The sequence below is a fragment of the Lentinula edodes genome (genome assembly GCF_021015755.1).
Source record: "Lentinula edodes strain Le(Bin) 0899 ss11 chromosome Unknown C8R40scaffold_14, whole genome shotgun sequence".
Classification (NCBI taxonomy): Eukaryota; Fungi; Basidiomycota; class Agaricomycetes; order Agaricales; family Omphalotaceae; genus Lentinula; species Lentinula edodes.
This window is the reverse complement of record NW_025764320.1, coordinates 718,993-739,955: the sequence shown is the minus strand read 5'-3', so window position 1 is coordinate 739,955 and position 20,963 is coordinate 718,993. Positions and strand designations below refer to the sequence as shown.

General features: G+C 46.0%; 8 protein-coding genes across 8 annotated transcripts; 4 read left to right on the top strand and 4 right to left on the bottom strand.

The window, feature by feature from the left end:
- Positions 1–285: 285 nt before the first annotated feature.
- C8R40DRAFT_157132 (uncharacterized protein) lies at positions 286–2,088 on the bottom strand. The gene is made up of 7 exons (XM_046234196.1): positions 1,865–2,088; positions 1,751–1,810; positions 1,253–1,699; positions 1,134–1,197; positions 826–1,076; positions 560–765; positions 286–506 (listed from the first exon to the last, which is right to left on the bottom strand). Exons 1-7 carry the CDS (start codon positions 1,980–1,982, stop codon positions 480–482), a joined length of 1,173 nt encoding a protein of 390 aa, XP_046087301.1. The 5' UTR covers positions 1,983–2,088; the 3' UTR covers positions 286–479.
- A 1,870-nt stretch (positions 2,089–3,958) lies between these two features.
- On the top strand, positions 3,959–5,416 carry C8R40DRAFT_1043151 (uncharacterized protein; the record flags this gene model as incomplete). Its single annotated transcript, XM_046224148.1, has 6 exons — positions 3,959–4,058; positions 4,117–4,434; positions 4,485–4,641; positions 4,690–5,023; positions 5,095–5,214; positions 5,264–5,416. The coding sequence occupies 6 exons, from the start codon at positions 3,959–3,961 to the stop codon at positions 5,414–5,416; spliced, it is 1,182 nt and encodes a 393-aa protein (XP_046087300.1).
- A 64-nt stretch (positions 5,417–5,480) lies between these two features.
- Positions 5,481–6,100, bottom strand: C8R40DRAFT_154345 (uncharacterized protein). The gene is made up of 2 exons (XM_046234191.1): positions 5,714–6,100; positions 5,481–5,663 (listed from the first exon to the last, which is right to left on the bottom strand). The coding sequence occupies exon 1, from the start codon at positions 6,004–6,006 to the stop codon at positions 5,734–5,736; it is 273 nt and encodes a 90-aa protein (XP_046087299.1). The 5' UTR covers positions 6,007–6,100; the 3' UTR covers positions 5,481–5,663; positions 5,714–5,733.
- On the top strand, positions 6,023–7,035 carry C8R40DRAFT_1101093 (uncharacterized protein). The gene is made up of 3 exons (XM_046227931.1): positions 6,023–6,259; positions 6,315–6,431; positions 6,483–7,035. The coding sequence occupies exons 1-3, from the start codon at positions 6,226–6,228 to the stop codon at positions 6,587–6,589; spliced, it is 258 nt and encodes an 85-aa protein (XP_046087298.1). The 5' UTR covers positions 6,023–6,225; the 3' UTR covers positions 6,590–7,035.
- Positions 7,036–12,043, bottom strand: C8R40DRAFT_1101087 (fungal-specific transcription factor domain-containing protein). Its single transcript, XM_046227930.1, has 14 exons — positions 11,524–12,043; positions 11,399–11,403; positions 11,314–11,336; positions 11,231–11,251; positions 11,120–11,175; positions 10,603–11,066; positions 9,538–10,551; positions 9,473–9,482; positions 9,331–9,422; positions 9,102–9,276; positions 8,744–9,049; positions 8,488–8,693; positions 8,305–8,436; positions 7,036–8,241 (listed from the first exon to the last, which is right to left on the bottom strand). The coding sequence occupies exons 1-14, from the start codon at positions 11,633–11,635 to the stop codon at positions 7,213–7,215; spliced, it is 3,645 nt and encodes a 1,214-aa protein (XP_046087297.1). The 5' UTR covers positions 11,636–12,043; the 3' UTR covers positions 7,036–7,212.
- A 1,141-nt stretch (positions 12,044–13,184) lies between these two features.
- Positions 13,185–15,318, bottom strand: C8R40DRAFT_1043209 (Phosphodiest-domain-containing protein; the record flags this gene model as incomplete). The annotated part of the gene is made up of 12 exons (XM_046224151.1): positions 13,185–13,457; positions 13,530–13,961; positions 14,019–14,080; positions 14,133–14,217; positions 14,273–14,330; positions 14,382–14,431; positions 14,491–14,577; positions 14,635–14,674; positions 14,726–14,743; positions 14,799–14,812; positions 14,863–14,953; positions 15,005–15,318. The coding sequence occupies 12 exons, from the start codon at positions 15,316–15,318 to the stop codon at positions 13,185–13,187; spliced, it is 1,524 nt and encodes a 507-aa protein (XP_046087296.1).
- Positions 15,319–15,461: 143 nt separating this feature from the next.
- On the top strand, positions 15,462–17,683 carry C8R40DRAFT_154186 (aspartic peptidase domain-containing protein). The gene is made up of 5 exons (XM_046234190.1): positions 15,462–15,780; positions 15,833–15,987; positions 16,051–16,371; positions 16,428–16,847; positions 16,916–17,683. The coding sequence occupies exons 1-5, from the start codon at positions 15,557–15,559 to the stop codon at positions 17,521–17,523; spliced, it is 1,728 nt and encodes a 575-aa protein (XP_046087295.1). The 5' UTR covers positions 15,462–15,556; the 3' UTR covers positions 17,524–17,683.
- Positions 17,684–17,898: 215 nt separating this feature from the next.
- On the top strand, positions 17,899–20,169 carry C8R40DRAFT_1043099 (aspartic peptidase domain-containing protein; the record flags this gene model as incomplete). The annotated part of the gene is made up of 11 exons (XM_046224141.1): positions 17,899–18,137; positions 18,191–18,279; positions 18,328–18,387; positions 18,433–18,615; positions 18,675–18,708; positions 18,767–19,000; positions 19,053–19,211; positions 19,267–19,333; positions 19,392–19,458; positions 19,519–19,629; positions 19,685–20,169. 11 exons carry the CDS (start codon positions 17,899–17,901, stop codon positions 20,167–20,169), a joined length of 1,728 nt encoding a protein of 575 aa, XP_046087294.1.
- Positions 20,170–20,963: the final 794 nt, after the last annotated feature.

Here is a 20,963-nt window from a genome sequence, read left to right as displayed (position 1 = left end):
ATCATTTTCTCTTTGCTATAATAATGGGCCATAAACAAGCACCTACAAGACATGCATCTGTAGCAATCATTGTCAATAATGGGCTTGCTATCTATTATCTATACAATGTTCCACCATTCAGAACAAAATACCCTGTGATACTTAGACAAAGAGGAGATAGGCAGGTACATACAGCAGAGTGCCAAGTTCAAATAAGAGTCCGTATTGCTTACAGTCTTTAGAGGTTCACACTGGGTTCATTGCACCCTGATCGCACCAATGCGCCGAAGTTCTGATGCCATGTTGCCGTGGCTGGCAAGTCAAAGTTCGCACGGGGGGGGTCTGCACCAGTTGATTTCACGGAAAACTCCGGTGCCAGCCCCCTGGGCCCAGCGGAAACGGTCAACACCAAAAGTGGGATTTAGTGTTCTAATAAGGGCTAATAAGGGGTTGCAAGGTATGGCGTTATCTGGGCGTTATATGCCGTTGTATCATCAATATCATGGACTTTCAGCTGGATAAACACCCTAGAAATCTATGATATAAATGAGGTTAATGAAAAAATTGACGCAAAACTCACAATCGAATCTAGCACAGGGGGTACCCTCGAAGGATTCGATATTGTCCGCTTTCTGGGTGGTTTGTAAACCCTCGCGGAATGAGAATAGTCTAACGACTGGGCGGGTGACCTTGCACGACAGACGCTAGCAACAGCTGAAAACATTGAGGGGAGAGCCATTGATGCTTCGTGCTTGTAGTCTGTCGTTTTCGTGTCATGCTCTAGTGCTACGTGATGGTAGTCTACTTAGAGAAGTTTGACGAGTCAAATAAGTAAGGATGACTTACTGATTTCCGAATCGGGTTTATTGACGCCCATCTGAACTCCACCCGAAATAACGCGCCAGGTGACGGCGAAATATCCTTTCTGCCTTTCCGCCTCAATATGTGTCAACGGCTTTGAGGGAAGGGCGTGTTCAGGCGAGCGAGGTTTGGACTCAGAAGTTATCTTGATGCTAGGTCCTGTGGTTTTCTCAGACCCTGATGATGCTTGCGACGAATCTTTGCTAGGGAGTAGCGGAACGGGATTTGAATGAATACTATGAGAAACGTTGTCAGACGGCGAAAGTAACTTGATCTGGACATGAGTGACTTACAATGTACAGTCGTCTCCTTTTGGGCAAAGCCTTTTGGGCGGTTTGTGAAATTTACATCGTACAGCTGGTACATTTAGTCGTCAGTCGTAGTTGGTATAAGCGTAGATGGAATAACATACTCTTATACGGTTTGCGTTCAACATTGGAGTGTAGCTTGGAAGAGTTATCATCCGAGGTAGTCTGAATGTTTTGAAGTTGTGCCTTTGGTATGCCAGAAGAGCCAATGAATAACGTAGAGCCCGCACAATGGTCGACCGGAACGACGATGCATTCGGGTTTATTCAAAGGATCTTCGACCACTGGTGCTCCTCCCATTACTTGAAAATTATTTAAGTGGTGATGATCAGACACTGTGGCCAGAGAGCTTGTAACGCTGGATGAATCCATCGAATTACTACGTGAGATATATCCGGGTTGAAGAACAGGAGAGTATAATTCTTCGGGGTGGTATTGCGATGGAGGTGGCAGAGGAGGCGGAAATTGGGGATACGACTCGGATAGCCAAAAGGGCGACAGATAAGAGACAGCATTCGTCACCGGCAGTGGCGGCGCATACGGAGAAATATCTAGAACAAGTTGTGATTTCGACTTGAGAACATAGAGGGAGAAGAGCGTACATTGAGTAGGTATATAGCCCGTGTCAAGTAGAGGAGGAGCATTGATCCAATTGGGATCAACTAAATAAACACGATAAAGACACTAGAATATGCTGGAGGTTCGATATCGCCTACCTGCGATTGGTAGATAATACTGGGGATCATGCCTAAATCGACAGCTATTTCCGTTCCGACAGTAGCCAGCGTCATAAAATCGGCAGAATTGTGCACTGTGGTGAACGTCGGGTGGCATGATAGATGAAAAGATATGTGCAAAGTTACAATGCGCTGCAGAGAGAGGGCAGGTGCCTGTTTGGAAGAACCTGCACGGTTTGGCTGCGAATTTCGTAAACAAGAGGTTGAATGATTATTCCGAGAAGACAATGGAAAAAGAGTAGAGCCGTGAGTCACTTACTGTGTCGCTTTCTTTCCTCTTTCATCTTCGGCTGGCTGACAGTCATGATATGTTGGATAGCGAATCTAGGACCTGGGAAATGTGGAGAGAAGAAATTGGATATGGTAAGTAGAAGGGCACGTCGGGGAGTAATAGGATCTAGGTTGGCCAAACACTTTATATTTACTCTGATCAAAGCCCCCTTTGGGATCTGTAATTCGCATATGGTCTTCTTTTACTTACTTCATATATCATAAACAATGATGCCTTATAATACCGGCCTTGGCCACTAGCAGGTCGGAAATCAGGTCCGTGGCACTGGAGTGGCCGGCCGCAGGAGGCGCGATCGTAAGCTACGCGGGCAATGAAGTTCAATGACAATAGATATCTCTGCAGAAAACACAAACCAAGATCGAAACTTGGGACTTGCAATCAGGAAAAGAGTCGTTATTATATGGGTTATGGATTGTTCACCTTAGGGGAACGTTTATGCGTCTCCGAAACAAAGCAAGAGTGCCCAAAGTTTACACACACGAGGTTTATTGGAAGGTTCTAAGGAAGACGTCGTCCTCACTAACCCCTTCATCACTGGTGTTGTGTTTCTCAAATGAGACGTGCAACATGGCCTGGCGAAAAGAACAAAAAACAATAGAAGGCCTACCCATTATTTTGATGAATCGTTTATTGTTGAGAAGTCAAATAAAGAGCCAATGTCAATTGCGGGACCTATCACTTGGACCTTATTGTAATCTGTATTTCATGGGCGTAAAGAACCTCCGGGGGGAAGCGGAAATTTGATCTTCATGCAATTATGAGAAAAATCCATCGATGTAAAGTAATAGGCTCAGACATGAGATGTTCAATCGACGGTCAATATCAATCCAGGTGGAGTTTTACACGTATGTTGTGGAACCAGAAGCGTCGGCACGGAGCCTGATACTAGGAGGGGCTAGCAAGACTGTTGATAAACATCAGCCTATCGTACGTCCTTCATAATCGCTGAGAGCCACATCCGCGAGCTCCGATTCAAACGATCTACATCACTAGCAGAACATTGGACTCGTCCTTTGCTTTTTAGCTTTCTTTTTGGTCATGAGATTGGGCTTTGTAAATGGTCGAAACTATATTATGTCCGACATTCAAGTCGGATAATGGCAGTGAATGAAGCTACTGTCAGTGATGCAAACCATACGGTAGTGCCTGGTATCCTGACCAGAATGGCTAGTGATCATAAGTCTTAGTGAGTCTCGTGAATTCGCGTCACTAGGAGCTTAGAAGTTTCATTATGAGAACATGCAGGTGGCATGAAGAGCACTCTTACCATCGAAGAAAACGTTTTGGTTCCTTTTGGATAGCAACATCGAATCCAAAGGTTGTAAATTTCCAAAACCTGCCTCTTCAAAGTGCTGAAATGGGTGAGCTGAGCCGGATTGCTGCGTCTACATCTTCAGACATCGGATCAGAGCAAGGACCATCTGGGTAGTCATAAGCCATGCGATGTATTTTTTGCGAAGACTAGACACTGCAGACCAGTGACCAGACCAAAAGAGCATCATATGATTACGTGAGCATATGCCCAGACTGCGAATCACAGGTCTCGACTCAAGCTTCACCCACTTTATTACTTTCAGAATCACGTCGCCCGACATCTTATTACAATCATTTCTTGCCTATCTCAACTTACTTCTTCGAACTGAAGAGCCATGGCTCCAGTAGCGAAATTACGATCCATCAGCGACGCATTTATTGCGATTTTTATCCTATTTCTTCTACCGCCAGAAGTCTACCCCTTCCCGCTAGGTGCCGGTACAAAAATATCTTCTTTGTTCAACAGTATGAATTCGGAGAAAGGCTGGTGGGGATGGGCCTGGGGGGCAGAGAGTACCGTCACCATCGTGGATAGATCCCCTGTAGTTTCATTCTCCTCGAGACCCGGTCAGTTTTCATGAAAGAAAACAACGAGCTCCGCACCTCTGAAAAGTTTATCTTGTAGCTGCGTTTGGCGCTGAGATCAACAGCCCAATACTTGGATATGTCCTCCCTTTGTCGTCTTTCACGAAAACATGTCCCTCCATCCCCAATTCCTTACTGGACCCTCCACCTAATACCGGTTGCCCCGATTTATGTTCCGATGGACCGCATTTTCCAGATGCTTCCGAGTCCTGGATAGCCTTGGTGCAAAGAGGAAAATGCGAGTTTGTAAATAAGGTAAGAGAAGCGCAGAGGTTGGGAGCGAGAGCTGTGGTTGTTGGTGGAGATGATCCTGAGGTATCAGGTTATCCAGATACATTGGTGAACATGTACAGCCCTGGTGAGTAGGTAGTTTACTGTGTTCAGGCTTGATTTTTGAACTGTATTTAGAGGATGCTTCCGACGTTCAAATTGCTGCAACGTTTATCAAATATTCTGATTACATAGAGTTGTATCGGCTCATCTCAACATCGAATACCTCTCACGCTGGTCTGCATACGTTGTCTCTACTCATAACAGCAGAATATTCTGCATGGGAATGGTATTCGTGAGTGTCACAAGACTCTAAATTTTGCTTTTAACTGATCATCACCAGACCGATCATAACATTCATCATCATCTTGCTGCTTCCATCCATATTAACTTTTGTCACCCTCCTTATTCACCGCGTCCGAGCTGCACGAGCTGCCCAGAGAGACCGAGCGCCGGAGGAATTTGTTCATAGTTTGCCATGGAGAGTATGGACCGGTTCTGGCTGGGAGAAACACGAAGGCATTGAGGACGCTGATGCAGTTTCCCCTTCATTTGATGTCGATATCGAGAGTCATCCGCGTCCTATCCATGAAGAAGTTGAGGATCAATCTGAATCCAGCTCTCCTTCATCTTCAGATCCCAACCAGGATGGAAATCAACCATGGTTCGAATCTCAGGTATGTCCTTCCTATATATCTACTTAAGCCTCGGAAGTTTTGATACCATTGATTTCATTCCGCATGTGCAGACGGAATGTGCAATATGTTTGTCCGACTTTGAAAAAGGTGACAAAGTACGCGTTTTACCATGTCATCATCTGTTCCACATGCATGAGGTCGATGAGTGGTTAATACAACGGAAGAAACTCGTGAGTACTCCGCTGGCCTTTACCTCCGAATTGGCTAACGTAGGCATAGTGTCCTGTGTGTAAAGCAGACGTTACACAACCTCCTCAACCACAATCTCATCATTCAAGTGTTCCTGCAACCGACGTCACATCCACATCACATAATGAAGCTACGGAAACAACGCCTCTTCTTTCGAACTCACGCTCTCTGACTGAGGCCTAATCCACTCACCTCCTTTTGTTTCTTTGCTTGAATTTCACGAACGCCATGTCCAAAGCATTGTAGGATTCTTCCAAGCTCGAATAGTGACGATTATTATTGTATTGTAAATCTTAGTATAACCAGAGTAGTTATTTCCCATCTCATTGTTTCTCGAGTACATGTCTGGTACATGTCCAAATCCAGTGTAATGCGTGGAAGGAGATTATCGAGACGTAATTACTGATCACAAGTAACGCGATGTTGCTCGCTGCAGGACGCACATCAGAGAGATGTCCTCATGAAGAATTGAAGACGCACCTATCTGATCAACGAGCTCATCAGGCCTCCCTCAACATTTGCTTCAGCTGCGGTCGAACAGTGGCATGTACATTTTTGAAAACCTCCTTCTTCACTACTGGCTCAATTCGTAAATTCGGGGGCCAGTCATCAGCCGCCGTAGCCTTTTTCTGGGTAAGAATGTCGATGATTGTGAGTTGGACTGTTTTTGCAGCAGCTTTCGCCACCTCATGTAACGGAGGATTGAATTTCGTCCTTGATGGTAAAGAACTACGAGGGACTATTTGTATAGATCGAACCAAAGAGGACCGCATCCTGGATATTGGTCTAGAGAAAAGCAGTGAGTATTTATTGTACTCTGATGGCACTGGGAAAAGCGTACTCTTGTGGTGGTCGTGGACCAAATTGTGGGAATTCCAATAATCACACTTAGTACCTTACCTCTATCACTGTCAGACCTCTACTGTCTCAAATATTTCAGCAAATCCCTGTATATGTGTACAGCGTAACTAAGGCTTCTACTGGATATAGAAATGAGTAAGGACTCGAAAATTGAGGAAATCCAATGTATGTCTACTTTCTCCTAGAATTGGCGTATTCTCGAATTGCCCACTTTTTGCAGCACCCGCCGTGGTTCAGAATTCAACACAGTCGAAAGAAATTCCTATACTAATCGAGCAAAACAGCTCGCAGTCCTCTACGTACTCTGTGGCGTCAGTTGCTGCTGTTATTCTCGCTGGTCTGTATCTTGTTGCCTTTCTTTTGTATCTCTCCATTGAACCTTCCACAGGTTCAATAGCACACTTATTCCTCACCTGGGGTGGGTTCACAGGCCAAAAAGGATGGGATAAGCTCGTTGCAGTAGAGGATTGGATTGCGACGTTTTTTCAAAGTTGATTTCTTCGCAGCTGCTGGCAACTGTGTCTCGTCAGATCAGGATATTTCATCAATCGAAGCTACCTAGTAGACACCTGTTATACCACGGAAATTTTGGATATCCATGTGAAGAGGTCCAAGGCACGCTCTATTTTTCCAGATTACTCCACCTTCGCCTCTTCCAATTCTCTGTGATTCTCATGGTTAACTTCTGGCCAGTCGCACTCATGGAAATGTCCCGGCAACTTGGTATATAGCGAGCTGGTAAATTTCTACCTCCATCCTCAATTGTAGACCCACCTGAGAATGCTGCTTCCAGTTGGCTTCCGAATCATAGGTCTGACTTCCGGTGCCGCGTGAACATGATCATATAGGATCATTTGCATACATAGGTCATATACGGCAGATATTGACTCATCAGTGTGCATCCAATGATTGTCCTGAGTACAGGTTGAGAACAAATGGGAAGCGCCTTTTCAAAAACCCATGGGGTGATTATTTAACATATGTACATACACCGAAAATATTACAATCTTTAACGTAGAATAAGAGCATATCGAAAACGGATTCAACGAGGAGAAATAAAATTACTGACTGCGATAGAGACGAAGACGAAGCAGGCAAAAGAATAACCGAGGTAAGCCTTAGCGGTTACCTTGACTGAAATTGACTTCATCCAATAAGCCCGAATCTTGCATAAAGGAGCTCCACCTCTCATCTAATCTCGAATCCCTCGAGGCCAATCCAAGGTCTGCTAACGCGGCATTACCTGGTGGATGCATAGGAAGAGAGTGAGGTGGAATTGGCGGACCAAAGCCCGTAACGCCAGGCCCGGAATACATTTGAGTTGGTGGTGGTGGGTTGTGAAAGGAATGCATAGGTGTATCAGATGGCATCTGCGATGAAGAAGGTCCGTACTGTGGATGACTCAAACGCACAGGGGATGATGAATGGCGAGACGGATACGGAGAATGAGGCGACCACGAATATGTGCTTGCCGTTGCAACAGGCGAAGGTCCACTTCGGCTGCTACGGTCATATGAATAGTTAAATTGCATCGGCTGGTGAGGTGAGCGTTCATCGATAGATGAAGATGCTGGAGCAGGAGGAATGCTGATGGTAGGCGGATGGTTGTTCTGAGTATGCATATCGTAGTCTTCGCGATGACGCTGATCATACCACCCATTCATGGAGGTTGAATGGGAACCACGATCATTTTCCTGATAAGAGCTCGAGAATGATGCGCGATGATGAAGCGGGCGTAGTGAAGTTACAGGATGGTGCTGTTGGTATGATTGAGAAGGATGTCTATCATACATTTGGTCATATTCCATGTCTACATCTGTATGGTATTGCCGACGTAACTGTGAGCTTGATCTATGTTGCCGGAGACCAGTCGTGGGACCATTCATGCTCGCCACAGGAGTTAGGATGAAGCCTGACGGACCTGCAATCTGTACACCTGCGGGAGGTATTTCAGAAGTTCCTGAGGTTACAGTCGTCGCAGAAACTAGACGTGTATGCCCAGCGAAGATAGACAACTCGTCGTTGAGGTCAATTTCCTCTTTCTTGATATTCCATAGTTCTCCATCGGCAAGAGGTTGCTCAGGACTTTTAGACTGAGCAGCGGCCAAAGCAAGGCGAGCCTTTTCACGAAGCGTTGTTAAGATTGGCTGCGGATACAAGTTTCAGGCTCAGCTAAATTTTTACGATGATGAATTTGGGCGAAAACTAACTAGAGCTTTGGTCGCACGTTTGCTGTATATTGCTGCCTTGGAGAACAGTATCCACGCCTGATCAAGCTCTGTCATCGCAGAAGCAGCGAGGGGAGAGCGGGGACCTCTAGTCACTACCGTACCAAAGACCACCTGCCGAAAAAGTGATTTAATTAAATGTCGATTATGTGTGGCAATACTTACAGCAGCGGTGAAAGCAAAAGTCCACATCGTCCAGAACCTGGCACATGAATTGGGCCACAGTATGAATTGCTCCCTGACGGACTTGAGGATTGCAGCGGAAGCACGGTATGCTGCCAGGAAGGATGGGGCGTAAACGGATTTCAAAGGATTAGTCGGTTGATCGATGATAGCTTGAGCAAAGAACGAGCGATGTATATACATAAGCACTAGAATCATTTATTGTTTATCCCAAGTGTGATACTGGCAGATGGCTCACCCGTTTCGCGAATATGATCCAAGACACATTTCATGAAGGAAAAACTCATGTCACTGTCTTGACATTCAGACTCGGCTGTAGGTGGATTGGCGTATTTTGATGCAGTAGGGAACGTGTTTGGAACACCGCCAGCCTCCTTGGCACTTGAACCCGCACCACGATCACCGAAACCTTCTGGCAAAGGAAATTCCCTGACCATTCTGTCGAGCTCCATGATGGTAGTGTATGTGGGGGCTTCAGCTAAGAGAGTACGTGAAACTACTTCTGCAAGGCATTCAGAAGCGAAGCGGAATTGCCAAATCTCAACTTGAATGATAGTCAATATAATGAAATAAAGTCTGACGAGTCGCCGGCTTACAAGCATATCCATCTCTCTTGCTTTTTTCAGCCCCGGTGGGACCCTTAGTCGAAGTCGATCGGTTGTCAGGCTTCCCTTGCGAATTTGCATCTTTCATGTTTATTCCCTCGTATTGGGGGAAGCTGCAGTCGACGTAAGCCAACGAAAATGACGGTGGTCTACCGGTATTTAAACTCTGTCGAGAAAAGTGAGCCAGGTTCATTGCAGACGAAGCGCCCCTCTCACTAACTTGCCACACATCTGCAACAAACAGATCCCAAAAAAGAATTCTCCTCCGCTGAACCATTTTTGGTGAGAGACCCCAGCGTTCGCTGTCACGATCTAGAGAATTCCACATTAGAATTTGTCACAGCACTCAAGATGTACCTTACGTAGGCCAATCTAGAAATTCTGGAAGGTCAAAAATGAATGGGACTCATAAGAAGCGGATGCGCACCGTTTGACTTAAATGGGCGGCCATGGTAATAAGGCTCCAAGTCATCTCCATACTTGTCTCGCTCTGACCTGTTTTAGATTCACCAGTGAGATTGTTACCAGCAGAATCTGTATCCGATGAAGGGTTTGCCGTCCCTTCTCCGCTCATGGCATTGTAGATACTCATCACATGCAAGCATTGGATGGTCACGATACTAGGCTTTTCCAATACAGGTTGAAGGCTGAGAGCAGCCTGGGCCAGCTGATGATAATGCTCGCCCAGAGCGTTTGGAGATGGTCTGGAAGCAGCTCCCGTACTGATATTTGAGTTCGGGGAAGACCCACTTGGAGAATCAGAAGAGTGGCCATTACTTGGGATCGGCTCAAGAAGAGCACCCAGAGCAAATACCATGAACAACAACGCCAGATCGTGAGGACCGCTGTAGTCTACTCCTAGTGGAGGTAGGGGACCGGGAATAGAGGTCGATTCGGGAACTTCTTCTGATCCGTGTTTGAGCTGTCTGCCACGGCTATTTGATAGGTTGACGAAATGCTCGTCAGAATCATAATTACCTTCTCCAACAATTTCGCCGCGGTCCTTAGCATATTTACGAGCATATATTGCGCCCACCATTTCTCCGTCCAATTGTTCTCGAGTGACACCTCGGAAGATCCATGCGACTTGTTCAAAGTAGATGTTGATAACTTCGCGCGCGCGTTCATATGTAGGGAGATATGATTCAATGAGCTCCTGTATTTGAGCAGAGGGCAGCGCTAGTGGAGTGAAAGGGAAACGATGAGAGAAGAGAGTGATACGTGGGTCAATTGTACGAGTACTGCCCGATGATAACGTTGTACCAGAGGAAAAGACAGAATCTGCAGAAGGTTGAGTGGATGCATTGGTAGTTTGGGATTTATGGGAGGATGGAGGTGAAAGAGAGGAAGATTCTCGTTCGAACACTACAATAGGTGAAGAAGAATTTCGCAATGAATTTCGAGATGGTACTTGAGGTGATTCTGTAGAAGGCAATGTAGCCTAAAGAACACTGAGAGCGGGTTGTACGGCCACATGATGTGAGTTACTCACAATCAAAAGACTTTCGCTACCTCCAGTAGGACCGAAAAATCTTGAGATTCCGTGATTACTGATTGAGAGCGTTCCGAGGGCATCAATCACATCTCCAGTTCCTCGCTTGTCCCGAGATCTTCTCCGCAATCCGCCGCCACTGCTGGCCTCATCCATCGTATCAGGGTCTAAAGCACCGACGCTAATGGGTCTACCATGCAAATTCGACGGTAGGTTACCTATTTTTCTGCCACGATTGGACCCTGGTTCAAGTTCGTCATCATCAGCACCCTCTTCCACTTCCAGGAGCCAGTCGTTTTCCAGTAAAGGATGGGGTTGGTCACCATCAGGAGCATATTTATTGTGTATATTTGCAAGAGCATTTTCGAGCTCACGAATTCGCCCAGATAAACGTGAGATTCGGCGATGAAGGTGTTCTGTGGCAGCGAGCACAAATCGAGTGCCTTGACCGGTAGCCAAAGAGCCTCAATGACAATGTTAATAACACTAAGTCGGAGCGAAGTATACGACAACCAACCGTTGGGACACAGCGCTGCACAACCACGGCGTTGACAAGAGGTGCAGGGGACTTGCCTAATCTCCAATATCGATGAGGAACACAGATTGTCTGTTAGGCGTCACTTCGCACCTATCGCACTTGATTTTGAGTCTGGAGAAGCAATTTATGTTTTAGACGAGGGTTGCGATGATCGCATATGTAGTTGCACAAACCTACGACATTCCGCACAACTAACCTATTGAGCACCGTCGCGATCATGGTCAGTCAGAACGAAAAACCGGAGGTTGCTTAACTCACTTCGCCTACGTATACGCGGCACAATACGAGCACACGATCGGTTGAAGCGGGACAGAACACCAAGATTCAAGGGGGAAAAGCGGGAAATCATCAGTTTACAGAATATGACAGGACAGATTGCAGACCTCGACTTCTCTTTAGTTCTAACTCTCTAGAATGACCTCCGTCAAACTTGTATTCCTCGGTATCTCTTCTACTGGAACGCTTCTTCAGCTTGGATTTGGGCTCTGGCGGCATGATTTCGGAGGAGGGTGTTGTGACTAGTGGCACTATCGAGATACACAGCGAGCGAGGAAGTATCTTTTGACAGCAATTGAGATGATGGGAGTTAAAGGACGAAAAGAGTGGTCGGCTCCGCCAAGGTATCAGAGTTTAAGCTTGTGCTTGGTCAACGTCAGAGGGAAGATAAATATAAGAAGGGTGTGAGAGTCGAAGTCTGGCGACGATACAATGAATGGTGAAAGACACTACTTAGGTCTGTTTTTCTTCTCGACAAGACTTACTGATATAGACCTTCACCAAATCACTAATCCGCAGCAAGGTCAACTTTTGATGTGAGATTCCTTTCTTGCCTTTTTCGGCAACTTTTTTAAAAGAAATTGTGGTAGTAGCGAATAAGTATGCCCCTCCAATTCTTATTCTTTGTCTATCTTTCCTGTACTCAAGAGAGAAGGATATGATTATCTGAGGTGAAAAATTCAAACTTCCTCCGTCCTCCTCCGCCTTCCCATCAAGAAAAGAAAATGGTACATTGAAGGTCCGGAACAAGCGGGTTCCATCAGATCGTCATAGCCGATCCTCAACAGATCCTCGATCTTTCCTGCTTCAGCTGAGTCTCTCACAAATATGTATTACAGATGAGAAAAAAATACTCTATATACGCGTTTACCAAGGCTGAGTGCTGATCATGCCTTTCTAGTTTCCAGGTTACAAAGCTGCATCCAGTAATCAACATGTTTGAAATTGAATTCACTGCATCTCCCTGCATTCTCACTCGTGGCCCCCCTTTGAAGTCGGCGGCCTTACCTATGTATTTTTGCTGCCAAATTCCAATCACCACCAATAGCCTGTGGGCGATCCGAATGTATATACATACATAGCCGGACGACTCGTCCTGCGTCATCTCAAATCGATCATGAAAAAATGCATTCTACCAGGCATGTCACCAGGACCCTCCCTAGGCCACCTTAGTCGGTATAATCTATGAAGCTGGATAAGGAGGAACGCGCTCATAAATCCATAGTCCTGATCCAAAGTGTCAAGAGGTTATAGACTTCTTCTGCCTTCGGGAGGCTAATCCCATGTACGTATCAAAAAATCGCAGTCGCGGTGGGAATCAAACCATCCAATCTCTGGACAAGAGCATTCATGTGTTACTTGCACCATTACCTCAGAACCTCCAACCTCTTAGTAAATTTTATCTCTTGGTAGGTATCGACAAACACCGTTGCCTCGGTTCTTTGACTCTTCATCCATGATAGTTATTAAAAAATGAGGACTCCAGACTATGTGCTCTAGACTATGTACTCCAGAGCATATCATGCTACAGATAAACATTGTCATGCTACGATACATTCACTTTGGACCTGCAACGGAAAGAAATAACGATGAAGCGAATAGCCCTTCAGTCGGATAGTGTGAAGCTTATGGTGAGTGAGGAAAATTTCTATAAATATTATCATTACTTATAGTACAAGGATACACAAAGTTCTCGAGCGAATTACATACTTGTCACCGTATTCTAGAGTCAAGTACAGCGCAACCAGGCGCTATGAGAACCAATGTCCTAGAAATATTTGTCCCAGAACCCTTTAGTACCATTGTTATGAGACGCATAGTTCTCCGTGCCAAGTAGCTTAGCTACAAGGCCATAAACCTCCACATTCGGGAAGCTGTCCATCACATAAGTATCGTCAGAAGTAGAGTGCCAACCCTTATTCTTCCAAGGAAGCCAAGCACTAAAGGAAGACCGATGCAAGTCCTTGACAACAGCAGAAAAGGGTCCATGGGCAACGAACATGGCATGCATAGAGTGTTCGTTGTTATCGTACCCGTGATTCTGGAATATCGTCGTTTATGAGTGCCAAACCATCTTGGGCCATCTTGGAAAGAACAATGTATTTGCACTTACTCCTTTGCTCATTCCAACATCGCCCTCTTTCCTTGTTGTGAGGGCATAATCAATTTTTGGAACGATCCAGACTGGGGCAATCCGATCGTGGTGAGCAAAGTGCCACCGTGAAGGCATGGTGTGCTTGGTGTAAACATCAAATCCTTCTGCATGAGGATGTTGTGAGGTGAGTAACTTCTCCAGGTAATACGATTCGTTTTTCTTAGAATTGAACCTCAGACCCATTGCAGGCCAACCATCCTCGTGCACTACAGCACTAAGACCTTGTTCACCCAGCATGTCGTCGTCGTCGACATAGATGAGCGTAGGATGTGAGGTATCAGTCATACCATGATCGCTGACAAAGACAATATCGACGATGTCAGTGAGATTACGATCGACAAGAGAGTCGTGCAGCGCTGCAGCGAAAAGATCCACTTGGGCAAGGGTTTGCTAACAGTGGCAAGGTCAATCGAGTTAATATAGTTGAGGAAGCGTAGGAAAGCTTACGTTGACCAACGTTGACATGGGTCCGGTGAGATGTCCTGCCTGATCGAGAGAAGGTTCATACGCTGAGAGATCATTGAGGAAAGCCATGACCAATACAAGAGCATAAGGACTCACCCATAAGCAGCTGTGGCCTTTCGTCAAACGGCAGATCGATCCATGCGAGTAATTGATCGAGTTTAGCACTCAAAGGTACTTTATCCTATATGCCAGGACTACTGTGAGGATAACATCGTTAGAATAAGCGATTAACCTACCTTCCACGGTACAAAATATGTCGGTGACGAGCCAGATTTTGTTTTGGGAGGTCCAGGCCTCGTATTTCTTGTGAATGAATGCAGAGTACTATATCAGGCTTGAACCTACCACATGAGGTTTGCCGTGATTATACCCGCCTTGTTAGCAGTCTCCCACATCTGGAAGAGGTGTGCGTTCAACACGAAAACTTCTGATCACACGAACGTGCACCACTCACAGGTTCTCCTAGCCAAAAGTCGGGATTCCATGCAGAGGATATCTTATTGTAGTGAAATTCAAGTTCGGTTTGAGGATCCCAAAAGTTCTGTGCAACAGTCAGATAGGGTTCGTTCTACGAGAGTGGTGGAGGAAAGATAATTACATTCGCTATAATTCCATGAGATTCAGCATAGAGACCTGTCCTGTAGTTTGTTCAGTAAGGACCACAAGGAATATGGATTCAAGTCAATCACATCAAAGCCCAGTGGTTGCTGGTATTGGAGTGTAAATGGAACGCGATTAGTCAAGGTATTTTGCTCAGCTTACGGGAAAGTCAACGTCTGAACGTTTCTATCAAACCACTTATCGAATATGAGTCGGACGATCTCACCGGAAAGATGGGCACCATGGACTTTGCTCGTAGACCCCTCTTACTAATTTCGAGAAGATGAGGAGTCAGGCCTCTATCTAAGTAGTCGGCACTATCGATTTAGGTCAATAAACCAGCTTGAGTGTCAAAGATTATGACTGACCGAAGGCCATCTATAGAAACTATTAACACAGTTCTCCTGAAGTCGTGTGTCCCGTTCGAGCGAATATAGTCTCCACTGAAAGAAAGATCCGGATGCACATGCAGAGGGGAGCGAAGCAGTGCGCGGGCGAACACCCCGAGAATAAGGAGAAGGATAAAACCGGAAGCTGTCTTGACCATCTTGGACCTCGGCCAACCATCTTCATCGCTAGGTTGAGTAGTCAACTCCTTGTCAAAAGGGTCGTCGTAAGGGTCAAATCTGTCGTTTTCGGCAAGTAGGCCCTCGCGCTCCTCATACGAGCTCCGGCTCGACATTTCTCGAGGCTTGGCAGGAAGAGACATGGTGGTTTCGACGTAATTCATCAATTCACCCTCACTTTATGGTATTAAAGATAAGCGCTGGAGCGCTTATGTTCGAAAGGTAGCTCGGCCTAGGTTGTTTACTTCGTTTCTAAAACGGTCTCCTCCCCACTATTACTATCAGTTCTATCCCCTTCCTTTGAACTAGCCCCTTCTCTTTCCCACTCACTATATCTCGTCGTCTCTGGCCTGAATGCACTCATTTATCATCCCACTTTCTTTGATTTTGGTCTCATCTGCTTCTGTAACTGCTTTGACTTTTCCTTTCCAAGTCCGCACGGACATTCCTTCGCATTCTCTCAGCCGCAGAGTCTCCTCGAACAGCTCAACGCCTCTCACCAACTCTGGAAATGCTCAATACATCGCCAACGTCACCCTTGGGGGCCAGGAAGTTCGGCTGATAATAGACACGGGCAGGCAAGCCCTCGGATTTATATCTCTCAATGCTCTGAATGACTCTAGTACTTAGCTCCGACCTATGGGTCAATTTTCCATCAACAGTCCCCACTACAACCGACACTGGCAAATCGTTATCGTTGTCCTACGCTATCGGCTCCGCCGGAGGGGACATACATACTACAACAGCGCAGTTCGGTGGCTACACTGTCAATAATCAAGCGTTCCGTGAGCTCCACTATCCTATCATCATGCTCTATATCCGCTGAGCTGAGCTATCTATCTTTGTAGTACTTGTTACAGACGCTAGTTCATTTGGCACTGACATTCATGACCAGGGATATGACGGTCTTATAGGGCTTGGTCCCAATGAGGGCTCGAAGATCTATGATAAACTTAGCGGGGATGCAGGCGATACACTGCTGAATAACATCTTCTCGCAGTCTTCCAATTCTTCTAATAACTTCATATCGCTGCTTCTCAACCGACATGGTGATCCCGGACAGAACTACACTGGACAAATGACTATTGCTGAATATATTTCGGGATTCGAGAATGTGACGAGCATGCCCAAGAATGACGTGGAGAGTGTACTCAAACTTTTGGGTTCAGGTGAGTTAAATTCGTTAGCCTCGTGAGTATCAGCTAAATATCCATTCTCAATTTAGATCAGCACTGGCAAGCACTAACTGACAAGAATAATGGAATTATTGGCCCAGACGGACTAGTAATTCAGTACGACTCTATCGTTCCCAAGGCTCCTGATGGCCAGCTGGTCGTTGTGTTCGATTCAGGTTTCACGTTCAACCAAGTTCCTCGAGACATTTCTGACGCCATATACGGGCGCGTCCAAGGTGCCATATACGACTCAACGAATGAATGGTGGACCATCCCTTGTGGACAGATGCTCAATGTCTCTCTCAATTTTGGTGGAGTGAATTATCCCGTACATCCCCTTGATACCGTGGACGACAATTTTGGCATCACCAGCTCCAATGGTACGCATATGTGCATTGGGTCATTCCAACCGATTACTACTGCTTTCAGTCTACTGGGAAATTATGACATGATCATGGGCATGAGTTTCCGTGCGTAGCGACACTCATTTACTGTTTCCGTGCTGAATTGACAACTTTCTCATCTATGACCTATACAGTGCGTAATGTTTACGCTGTTTTGAACTATGGCGACTGGGCAGACGACGACACCGACTCTGATCCTTTCTTGCAACTCTTATCCACTACGAATGTGGATGCAGCCCATAACGACTTTGTTCAGGTCCGAATGGGCGGCGTTGACACCACTGCTTCCTCTCAATGGGCCCTCCTACCTGCTAGTGAAGAGGTTCATTCTCCGGTTTCTGAGGAAGAAAAGAAGAAAGAATACCAAGAAATGATACTCAGTCGATGGCCGTACATCTTCGTCGGATGTCTTGTGTTCGTATTGCTTGTGGCTGGCTTCGTTATATGGAGATGTTGCTGCCGCAAGGGACGCAAAAACAGGGGATGCTTTTGTTGCGGAAGAAATACAGCCAAAGCGCCCGCTCAGGAGAAACACCTGGATTCTGGCCGAAAATCGGATTCCTATTTACCTCTTCAAGAAGGGACGCTCAAGGCTAATGCTTCTCTGATGTCTTTCAACAACTCAACAGCGTCCCTACATCCTCAGCCGGCTTATTCGGCTTATGGTATTGGACAAGGAAAAGATCATGGATCCAGCGGGTTTGACTTTCCTGAACCGACGCTCGGTGGAGGGTATCGCTAATAAAGATTTGAAGAGCCTACATAATGCAGAATTTATGCAATGGCAGTAGTTTTACTTTCAGCGCACGCGAGCGTTCTGTGCAGGCTTGAACTGGATTTCACCTACCTATTTATCCGCGAACTATTTACTATTTTTCTGTATTACCTTCATACGCTCGCACGTCGTAATCAGTGTTTGAAGTATTCATTGCAGTGTTTGTACGCCCTTGCATCAGCGCCTTCATACTTTCCACGGCGGGTTATAGGGTTGACAATCATCATCATTGCCACAAAACACAGCCTATACACGCGCGCAAGTTTACTTAAGTATTTCATCTTGCCTTACCTCCTTTCTTTATTCTTTTTCCCTCCTTCCTCGTACATTACTACTCTCACGATGAGACTTCGGCTTTCTTCACTGTTGTGCCTTCTTCCTACGATACTATTATGCGATGAGTCTCGAGCTTTTCGGCTGGAAGTGAACGGGCGGCGAAATGAATCACCGAGTCTCGCGACTTCGATTTTAAACCGGAGAGAAATTGGTACCTCTTCTCTCAATAACTCGGCAGACATCAGCTACTATACGGATATCACGTTGAATGGAACCACCTTCTCTGTGCTCATTGACACCGGCAGGTATGTCGTTCTGAGGTCTCGTTGCAACCTTGTCCTCATTTTTGCCCTTCAAGTTCTGACCTATGGGTCGTCGGGTCCGTCTCAGGCGCTGTGAACACAAAACTCTCAGCTAGTGTATCTTATGCCGTAGGGTCTGTAAATGGTGTGTAGCTGGTCCTCGTTCGTTCGCCCAATTCTGATTATATCACAGGTAATATTGAACTGGCTAACCTGGACTTTGGAGGATATATAGTACCCGAGCAAGCATACAGTGCGTATCTCCAGTTCTTTCAGGTTTATGCTAATCCCTCTGTAGTTTCCGCAAGTCAGAGCTCCAGCAATCCTGCCGGCCAAGGTCTCATTGGTCTTGGCCCTAATTCCGGTAGTAACGTCTATGCTGAATTCAACAACAACACCGGCGCATCCGTCTGCGATCGAATATTCATCCAAAATACCAGTTCCCCGAACTATATCACTGTCAATCTTGGCCGCACCGATGGTGAGCGCACAACGGTTTTCTGCTTGCACTCGATGCGATTGACCATTATTCCCCTACAGATCCCAGTGCAGATTTTCCAGGAAATATTACTATGTATGTAGACCCCAGGTTGACTATCTGCAATCGGTTGCTCAACCTTGCTATTCGTTAGTGGTGAAACTCTTGACGGGCTAGGCAACATCACAAGTGAACCCAAACTGGAGGTCACGACTGTCTCCATTCACGATACTGGCGACCAACATTTCCAGATTTTAATAGACAGCGACGGGATCATCGGTCCTGATAACCAGTCCATATCTTACACGACAGAGGTAGACAGCACGTCGAATTCAAAGCAAGCCACTGCCGTTTTAGACACCGGGTTCTCACTAAGTCAAGTACCCGAGTGAGTTCGTACGCCCCCGATTCAAACCGTCTTCCTCCTTACCCGATTGCAGCACTGTAGCAACTGCATTCTACAGCAGGTTTTCTGGTGCAGAGTACACCAATGTCACTGATGTTGGGGCCGTATGGATTGTCCCTTGTGACCTCGAAGTTAACTTGACTTTCAAAATTGGTGGTGTGCGCTATCCTATCCATCCGTTTGATGCAACACTGTAAGACGTTCCTGTGTATACTTGTCGATAAATGTCCGAACTTACTTTTTATCAGTGATCCTTCTATCCTTAACATTTCTGACGTCAAAAATTCCGCTGGTACAGCTAGTTGCATTGGTCTGGTAAGCTAGCCTCATTTGCACTTACAAGTCTCAACTGTACTCAGCATATTACTCACAGTTTCAGCCTGTTTCCTTCGACACTGGCTCTGATCCTACCTACGATATCATCCTTGGAATGTCATTCCGTGAGTTACTCAGTCGTTGAGTTTCGAATATCGTAACACAATGAATCAATCAATCTACAGTTCGTAACGTCTACGCGTTGTTTAATTATGGAGATTTTATCACGGACAGCAACGCTTCGGCTCGAGGTGATCCATACGTACAGCTACTTTCAACGACGGATCCTGCTGATGGTACCGTTCTTTCAGAATTGTGTTTGACGAACCTTGTTCTAACTCTTTTCAACAGCACACTCGGATTTTGTGAATCAGCGCTTGAATGGAGTAGACACAACTGGATCGCAGACGCTCGGAGCGCCAACCTCTACCGACGATAGCAGCTCAAGCTCTTCTTCCCACAGGAATCTTTATTTAGGTCTGGCCATCGCTGCGGGCGTTTTGGCATTGCTCTTCTTCCTTGGCGCATGTTGCATGCGCCGTAACAAGGCTAAATCTACTGCCGCATGGGTTCCCGGACGGTCGGGAGGCGCGTATGCACAGTTGTCAAACATAAACGGACCACGAGACAATCATCTCGCGTCTACTTCTGCCCCGCCTTATACACAGTACGATCAGCGTTATGATCATAACGGAGAGTGGGGACAAACGCTTTATGATCCCGCAGCACCCGGTGGTGCTTCTTCGTACCCTCTATCTCAGTATCCCACCAGTCAACCACCTCAACCAAATACAACGCAGACACATCCCCAGTATTCTAACCCTTTTGAGGGTTAAAGAACTCAGAAGGAGGGCGCAAGTCAGTGTTTGTTGAACTATGTCACGGACTACATTTGTAACCATCTATTGAATTTGCCCATCTAATAAATACTCTACATATGTATCCGGTGGATTGTATATATAATCAGTCGTGATACTCAAATTTGGAGAAAGGGGCTTATAAATTACATAGCTCGATGCAAGAGTTACCTGCATGCATTGTCGACACACCGCTCAGAAGGTTTCTTTTCCTGATCTTTCCGCACCAAGAGTGACTGTGGCATAATCAATCCCCCCTGTGTAGAAATGTGTGTTCCATTACTGTAATTTAAATAGAGGACATACAGTACGGTAAAGTGGTTGTTCCCTAGCCAGTATAATTTAGCTATCATATCCTATTGTATATGCTTGTCCTTTATATAGGGAAAGAAGGTCAGTGATGAAGCACTTCAGATAGAAGCAAGACTCGGAGTGAACCTCCAGTGATCTCGAGAGCATTTCTATCTTCCTTAATAGAGCGAAGGAGAGCGAAGGAGACATCTTCTGGAAAATTGTAGATGAATATCGGTTGAGAGTTTGTCCATTGTCTTGTTAGGTATGTTTCCAGATGAGTCGAAAATGATCTACTTCCCAGAAAGCCATAACTCATGAGAGAAGATGAGTTAGGATGAGACCCGTGCATCATAGTAGATCATAGTCCAGAAACACCGACCCCCCGCAATAACAAACCTGTCGGCGCTGTGTACCAGGCATCCAGCGATGAACAGCGCCTGTGTTAGACCAACTTGAAGCTCGTTGAGAGAGGTTAATTC

What these genes read in the sequence shown, in the direction of transcription:
- C8R40DRAFT_157132 (XM_046234196.1), bottom strand. Translation starts at nt 1,982, where the DNA reads ATGCCACCCGACGTTCACCACAGTGCACAATTCTGCCGATTTTATGAC. An exon ending in TGAACGCAAACCGTATAAGA is followed by an intron (nt 1,198 to 1,252) that starts GTATGTTATTCC and finishes TAAATGTACCAG; the next exon opens with CTGTACGATGTAAATTTCAC. An exon ending in TAAACCCGATTCGGAAATCA is followed by an intron (nt 766 to 825) that starts GTAAGTCATCCT and finishes ACCATCACGTAG; the next exon opens with CACTAGAGCATGACACGAAA.
- C8R40DRAFT_154345 (XM_046234191.1), bottom strand. Translation starts at nt 6,006, where the DNA reads ATGCGGTCCTCTTTGGTTCGATCTATACAAATAGTCCCTCGTAGTTCT.
- C8R40DRAFT_1101093 (XM_046227931.1), top strand. Translation starts at nt 6,226, where the DNA reads ATGAGTAAGGACTCGAAAATTGAGGAAATCCAAT. An exon ending in GAAAATTGAGGAAATCCAAT is followed by an intron (nt 6,260 to 6,314) that starts GTATGTCTACTT and finishes CACTTTTTGCAG; the next exon opens with CACCCGCCGTGGTTCAGAAT. An exon ending in TGCTGCTGTTATTCTCGCTG is followed by an intron (nt 6,432 to 6,482) that starts GTCTGTATCTTG and finishes AACCTTCCACAG; the next exon opens with GTTCAATAGCACACTTATTC.
- C8R40DRAFT_1101087 (XM_046227930.1), bottom strand. Translation starts at nt 11,635, where the DNA reads ATGCCGCCAGAGCCCAAATCCAAGCTGAAGAAGCGTTCCAGTAGAAGA. An exon ending in TTGTTGCAGATGTGTGGCAA is followed by an intron (nt 9,277 to 9,330) that starts GTTAGTGAGAGG and finishes TTTTCTCGACAG; the next exon opens with AGTTTAAATACCGGTAGACC. An exon ending in CAAGAGAGATGGATATGCTT is followed by an intron (nt 9,050 to 9,101) that starts GTAAGCCGGCGA and finishes CTATCATTCAAG; the next exon opens with TTGAGATTTGGCAATTCCGC.
- C8R40DRAFT_154186 (XM_046234190.1), top strand. Translation starts at nt 15,557, where the DNA reads ATGCACTCATTTATCATCCCACTTTCTTTGATTTTGGTCTCATCTGCT. An exon ending in ACTCAAACTTTTGGGTTCAG is followed by an intron (nt 16,372 to 16,427) that starts GTGAGTTAAATT and finishes TTCTCAATTTAG; the next exon opens with ATCAGCACTGGCAAGCACTA. An exon ending in GATCATGGGCATGAGTTTCC is followed by an intron (nt 16,848 to 16,915) that starts GTGCGTAGCGAC and finishes TGACCTATACAG; the next exon opens with TGCGTAATGTTTACGCTGTT.